This window comes from Leuciscus leuciscus, assembly GCF_965113295.1.
Source record: "Leuciscus leuciscus genome assembly, contig: HAP1_SCAFFOLD_670, whole genome shotgun sequence".
Classification (NCBI taxonomy): Eukaryota; Metazoa; Chordata; class Actinopteri; order Cypriniformes; family Leuciscidae; genus Leuciscus; species Leuciscus leuciscus.
The window spans coordinates 12,501-20,000 of NW_028118070.1; the positions used below are offsets into that span (position 1 = coordinate 12,501).

Sequence of the window (7,500 nt, forward strand, 5' to 3'; positions counted from 1 at the left end):
GCCCGCCACCCCCCTCTGACTGGCCCCCCAGCCCATCTGCCCCCCACTACTTGAAACGGCCCTATGAGGCAATCCCCAAAAGTCGTCATGGCCTATTTTTTTTTTAATTGCTTTTTGGAAAATAACAACATGTCTGCATCTGGTATTTTGTTGATTTTTTTCAGTTACATTTTTTTGAATTTTCCGAATTTTCGTCACCTGACATGTTCGAGATCAAGCAGTGACAGACAATGCACGCGCACAGAACTGTCAGATAACTGTCAGTGTTCAGGAAGTTTGGTGACCCCTGGTCTAAACATTTGCCAAAATTATAACTTTTATTATTAAAAAACAAACAAGCAAGCTCAGCCCAAGTGAGAAAAAGTAACGCAAAAGTAATGTAACACATTACTTTTCATAAAAAGTAACTAAGTAACGCAATATTGTAATGCATTACTTTTAAAAGTCACTTTCCCCAACACTGCAGACACGTTACACACTCACATCGCACGGGCCGAACCGGGTCTCTCCACAGAACTAGCTTACCTTGTTCAGAGGGAGCAATGTTGCTAAGCAACACAGGACACATCCACAGTAACCACGGTGACAGCGCCATTATAACGACAGAGGAACGGACAAGGTGAAAGCGGCGAGACAGTCTCCTTGTAGAGTCAGATGAACCTGGAGAGAGAGAGGCAGTTAACAGAGAGACAGTGTGTGTGTGTGTGTGTGTGTGTGTGTGTGTGTGTGTGTGTGTGTGTGTGTGTGTGTGTGGAGTTCAGAGGACTGAGTCAATTCATTCCAGAGATACACAGACAGAGAAGATGAACATGAATGAGATGAGAGTAAAACTCAGAACTCCTGCCACATCGCTGGATCACTGTTTCAGGTTACAGCCGAACCCGCTAATAGGGGTGGTTGATTATGATTTCACTTTTCTAACTTTAGTTAGTGTGTAATGTTGCTGTTTGAGCATAAACAACATCTGCAAAGTTACAACGCTCAAAGTTAAAAGCAAAGGAAGACAATTTTTTTAAAGGAACACTCCACCCATTTGCATTAAGCTTTGCATTGTTAGAAACCCAGTCATACTATTGAATGGTCGTGCAACACTCTCTCATTTTCCCCTGAGACGGGAGAAACCCGTATTTACCTCTTAACACTTCCTCCCACAATGACGCAAAAATCGTCATTTTGCGTCATTGTAGGAGGAAGTGTAAGAGGGGGTGGATTTCTGTTGAGACTACAAGCACTAGTTCCCACCCTTTCAAACCCGCCCATAGGGGGTTGGACCTAATGCGCTAACAGACCTATCACAGATCAGTGCCAGTGCGTTTGATTTCCAATGCCATCCTCTTTTTCCCCGACATGTCCAGCCGTCGAGATTGTCCAAAATGTCCGGGATTCGGCTTTTGCTTCTGCGGTCGCCATTCATTGTTTACATGCACACCTTTTGTTTCAATCTAACTGAATTCATTCCGATTGGTGAATCTGAATGTAGTGTTTACATGAACGCTAAACAAGTGATCGGTTGATGTGCGTTTTAACATTGCTAAGAAAATTCCCGCTCCTCCGTGAGAGATAGGAGACCGGTGCGTCTCAGTAATCACGCCACCGGCCTCGCGCCGTTCTCCCGCGGCCCTCAGCCTCGTCCTGCTCGCCACAGTAAACATAATGAAAGCCGAATCCCTGACATTTTGGGCGATCTCGAAATCCAGGGCAAACTCATCACGGAGACTCGCTAGTAGCTTAGCTTTGTTGTTGTCAACTGCCCTCTCTTACCAGTAGGCATGGCTTGGGAGTGGCCTCCTAGGGCAGCGAAGCAAGTGCATTCTGGGAGTTGTTGTCTTTCATCCACATAAGCCAAAAATACATTTTCTGGCTTTTCTTAGTCTAGAAAGCTCCAAATTCAAAAATAATTTCACATTTCTTCTACATAAATGACCTATTTTAAATACACATTCATCTTTCCAGAGGTAAAGTGTCCCTTTAAGGACTACAACAAACGGCAGGAAGGGACTACACGACATTCCTCTCGGGATAGTGACATCACCAACCCCAATGTTTACATAAACCCCGCCCCCGGAACACGATTTATAGATTATCAAGACAGAATATGCTAATCAAAGACTAGAAGATAACTACACATAAGCTACATAAATTCATCAACAAACCATTCAGAAATGTTGCCACTTCTTCTTGAGTCTCTCCATCTTTCTAACTCCAGTTTGAACATAAAAGGCTAAACGTTTGATACATTTTCAGTGCATGTCTGTGTGAAGTAATCAAAGCTGCTAAGGACCAGAGCTCTTGAAGCTCCGTCCTCTGTGCCGGGAGCAGCAGCTCATTTGCATTTAAAGGGACAGACACAAAACTAGACGTTTTTGCTCACTTTAACATGCTATATAAAAATATCTGTGGGGTATTTTGAGCTAAAACTTCACATACACACTCTGGGGACATCAGAGATTTATTTTACATCTTGTGAAAAGGGCAGTTTTTGTGTTACCCAGATCCTGGGTCAGACGTAACAACCCAATGTTTGCGTACTTTTCTTGTGTTACTCAGATCCTGGGTCAGACGTAACAACCCAGTGTTTGGGTAGTTTTTGTGTTACTCAGATCCTGGGTCAGATGTAACAACCCAATGTTTGCGTAGTTTTCTTGTGTTACTCAGATCCTGGGTCAGACGTAACAACCCAGTGTTTGGGTAGTTTTTGTGTTACTCAGATCCTGGGTCAGATGTAACAACCCAATGTTTGCGTAGTTTTCTTGTGTTACTCAGATCCTGGGTCAGACGTAACAACCCAGTGTTTGGGTAGTTTTTGTGTTACCCAGATCCTGGGTCAGATGTAACAACCCAGTGTTTGGGTAGTTTTAGTGTTACTCAGATCCTGGGTCAGACGTAACAACCCAGTGTTTGTGTAGTTTTAGTGTTACCCAGATCCTGGGTCAGACGTAACAACCCAGTGTTTGGGTAGTTTTTGTGTTACCCAGGTCCTGGGTCAGATGTAACAACCCAGTGTTTGGGTAGTTTTAGTGTTACTCAGATCCTGGGTCAGACGTAACAACCCAGTGTTTGGGTAGTTTTTGTGTTACTCAGATCCTGGGTCAGATGTAACAACCCAATGTTTGCGTAGTTTTCTTGTGTTACTCAGATCCTGGGTCAGACGTAACAACCCAGTGTTTGGGTAGTTTTTGTGTTACCCAGATCCTGGGTCAGATGTAACAACCCAGTGTTTGGGTAGTTTTAGTGTTACCCAGCTCCTGGGTCAGATATAACAACCCAGTGTTTGGATAGTTTTAGTGTTACCCAGATCCAAGGCTTTTTGCGCCCTCTTCAGGAGAGAGCAGTGCAGCTCCTTCAAATTGGTGCATGTCTTCGGTAAAATACAGGTTTGAGTAAATGTTATTTTATCTAAACACGTTATTGTTCTGTATATCGCTTAATTTTATGCAAAGCAACATACAGGCGCGCGATGTGAGTCGCCTAAACAAGTGTTGCATCGATCTTTTTCACGTGATGGAAACGCCGGATGCCTAGAATAAAATTTTATGATTTTATTCAAAAAGATACAGAAAATAAATAAAATAAAATGTAAATAAAATATGTTCTCAGAACTGTGCACTGATTGTATATGGACAGTTTGTGGAGCTGTAGCCGCATATTTCTTCTATGAGTGAAACGCAGGGCGGGGTGTGAAGTTAGAAGTTCCCCCGCTGAACATGGTCAATTACACTTGAATTACTTCTAAATGTTTACATTTTTACTTCTAATATTTGTTAAATGCGCTTAAATGTTGGCAATATATATAAAAATATCTATATTAAAAATGATATAAAATATACTATACTGTGAAATACGATTGAAAATAAAGGAATTATCATGCAAGCCAGTCAATGTATCGAGTATTTTTTTTAAAGTTTAGAGGATTTAAATGAATCCATAGACATTAATTAATGTATAAAGAAAAGAAAAGAAAAAAAAGGAAAAAAAATAGTACTATAGTAAAAATTAATCAACTATGCTGGGTTAAATAAACAACCCAATTTGCTGGGTAAAATGAACCCAACATTTGTCCTGTCCTATATTTACCCAGCCCCTGGGTTGAAAACAACCCAAAAACCCAGTGTTTTTAGAGTGCTGTGAGGAAGGTCAGGGCTTATTATGATGGCTGTGTTTATCGACGCATCTATTGATCATCAGGCTCCAATACTGTCATAGCAGTAGGTGTTTTCTGCAGAGATGATCATAACATCAGAGGGAACAGCAGTTGAGCGAGCGGCTCAATATCACGTTCAGGTCACGCCACAGGCTGATCACGCCAGAGGCCTGAACGCAGACCTGCAGCCTCATGAACAAGCCTCCACCTCCACACTGTCATATACAGCTCATTCCTCATTTAAACATTCCCTGTTTTTTACAAGAGCTTTAGAGGTCATGCACATACACAGTAGAGACCAAAAGTGTGTCCCGAAGGGAGTTTGTATGTTTTTAATGACCCTACAAGTTTGATTAAGCCATCAAAATATAAGGAAAATATTTTATATTCTTTACTGTTTTGTTCTTCCCTCATATTCAAAATATTTAAACTTGGTTAAGGTGTTTATCTGACCAAATTATTTGGCATTAAAAGGCAAATTACAGCTACAGGTTTTATTTTACAATGCAAAAAACAAATTGTAGAAAAACAAAAAAGCTCACAAGAAAAAGCAAACATTTACTACAGCATTATAAGTTATTAATATTTCATTGGTTGTCTCTTGTTTTTGCATCGGTTATTTTTATTTTTTTTATGACAGTCTGGACAAAAATGATGTCGCACAATTCATATTATCACAAAATAAAACAATCGACTGCAAGCACAACAACTACGCAATATGCTTACAAAATTTCAAACAAATTTGTTATAATATTTAAATAAAGTGTAAAGTATGCCAGACATCACTTTTATCCTCTACTGTACATACAGGGTATATATTTATATATATATATATATATATCGCGCTATATAGACAGACTTTAACATTGTCCATGGTTCGTAAAAATTCTGTCATAATCTATTATCACCATCATAGCTACACGATTCTGAACAGACAACTAAACAAAATAACATGATTTACTAGAGGTTCTGACAAAATGTTAATTGCTGCAGTCTATTTAAAATAAATGAATTATTTAATATATTCTGAATCTAAATAAATTATTTAAAAAATATGACTCACTCATTACTAGATGAATCAGTGTTTTTTAAACGAATCTCTTGAATGAATTCCTGACAAATAAAAATGTTAACTCACTTGTCGCCACCTACTGGTGTAATAATGTAATTGATACAAATATTTGGTGGTGGTGGCACAATGGATAAGACACATGCCTTTGGTGTGAGAGACCCGGGTTCGAATCCACTGTGAGACACCAATGTGTCCCTGAGCAAGACACTTAACCCCTAGTTGCTCCAGAGGCGTGCGACCTCTGACATATATAGCAATTGTAAGTCGCTTCGGATATAAGCGTCAGCTAAATGAATAAATGTAAATGTAAATGTAAATATTTGAAGTGTCAAGTTAAAGAGGCTACATGCGATTTTCTGAAATTTAAACTCGCGACTGACACCTGTGGCCAAAAAACGGAACTGCTCTTCCTTTCTGCTCGCTCTCGTACGTGCACACTTCACAAGTCATCCGCTGCAAAGAAGTCAACATTATGTTTACAGAGGTAAGAACAGTCAAATACATATATTGTTTGAGAAACTAAGTTTGTTTGCTGACAAGCGGTGGTGGCAGAGTGATCTGAAACGTTTAACATGAACGCGCTTGACGTCACATCCGCAGGCAGCGCGGGAAAAATCCGACCCGACAGAAAATAGGAAAAATAGGATACAGGCTTATAGGTGCACCCACTGTGAGCTGACAAGGTGTCAGTATGCTCATCAGGAGATGTTTGAGTCATAAATGGTCAAATAAAAAGGCTATTGTTACGTTTATTTTGGGGAAAAAAAGGCATATAGCCTCTTTAATTTCATGAGGTGATTTTCTCTATTTTGATCACTACAGTAGACACCAGTGTTTATATTCGAACTATAAACGTTTATGCCAATACTTGATTAAATGAATGATTGAAAGACAGAAATAATGATACTGTGTGGTAGAAAAGGCTGTTTGAGTTTAATATCTATCCATGACAACGGCTCTCTCTGGATCAGAACACAGATCTGAATGTTAACTGTGATTTTATCACAGGTTTAATAGACAGAGCCGAATCACTGTCATTTAGGAAACACCATAATGGTGAACAAACATTTTAAAACATTGGCATCTTAACCTCTGTTCATAGACGTCTGACAGAAATAAAGTCAGTCTGGTTAGTAATAAGTGAAGCTGGTATTGCTGTTTGTGTAGTTGTTTAATCCTTCTCTACTGAGATCTTCACAGATTTAATGTCTTCTTTTATCTTCAGTTGATTTCATCTAAAGCCTGGTTCACACGGGACGATTTTAAAATTGTCGGCCGATTTTCCAAACCTGAGAGACCCCACACACGGGGATAAAAAAATCACGGGTCTAACAGTTTTGGTCGTACAGTGTGTGGTGCGCAGCCATACGGCAAAATCAACACATCACACACGAACCGATTTGACTCCCGAGCATTCCCAGATCAGACGGGAAATCGCGCAAAATACCTCGAGATCAAACGTGACTTCAGAGTAAACAATCATGGCGGACGAAGAGGATGCAGTGGCAATAGTTTGTAGTTTGTTTTTAACCGAAAAAAAACGTTATCAAAAGAAAAGGCGATGATCTCTGACGTCCACCGGACTTTCTGGTGCGCCATGCCACCGGCTGTTTTGATTATATTTCCCGGTGTTTCCTCGCCACCTCGCTTTCTGATTGGCTACACTCCACAGTCCACAGGCTGCGTGCTCGGGGGACACCACACACGAGAAGAAATCGGGCCAAATAAATCCAACATGTTGGATATCCCCGATTTGAGATTGGAGCGGTCCCGACGTCCTTCCGAGCAGACGAGAGCAGCCTTAACACACCACACACGGCAGGAATATCTGATCAGATTATTTTACGATAATCGGAGCATCCTTAAGATTGTCGGAAGGGGTGAATCGGGGCTAAAATCGGCCTAATTATCCTGCCGTGTGAACCAGGCTTAAGACTGTGACTAAAAGTCAGTTGTAGTTCTTGTGTTTCTCTTTCCTTCAGTGATTCTGCTTGTTAACAGCAGGTGTTCATCACTAATGCTCAATCATCACTCAATCACTTAATTATCTCATTAACTTTAACACTGCTTCAGTGTTACTTTAACACTCTGTAGAGTGGGACCATATGTGCTCTGAGCAGTGTTGATTTAACACTGGGGAGTTTATTTTCCTTTAGTAGACCTTGCAAACATTAAATGAGTTTTACCGGATTCAGTGCATCTTGAACTTGTATTGTTGGAAATAAAAATAAAAGTGACTTGACTATTTCCACCACTTTCAGGGACGAAAAAAGCAGTACAGACAGAG

General features: G+C 40.3%; 1 protein-coding gene across 2 annotated transcripts in view; it reads right to left on the reverse strand.

Annotated features, from left to right (window-relative positions):
• Positions 1 to 7,500, reverse strand: part of LOC309491881 (adhesion G protein-coupled receptor L1-like) — a 16,301-nt gene that overhangs the window by 5,784 nt on the left and 3,017 nt on the right. Inside the window, exon 1 of one of the 2 annotated variants that reach the window (XM_082190907.1) lies at positions 526 to 2,468. In XM_082190907.1, the coding sequence (XP_082047033.1) occupies positions 526 to 595 (70 nt within the window). In that variant the 5' untranslated portion in view covers positions 596 to 2,468. Of the gene's footprint in view, positions 1 to 525; positions 2,469 to 7,500 lie in introns of those variants that run through there. The other variant, XM_082190906.1, reaches the window with a different exon arrangement.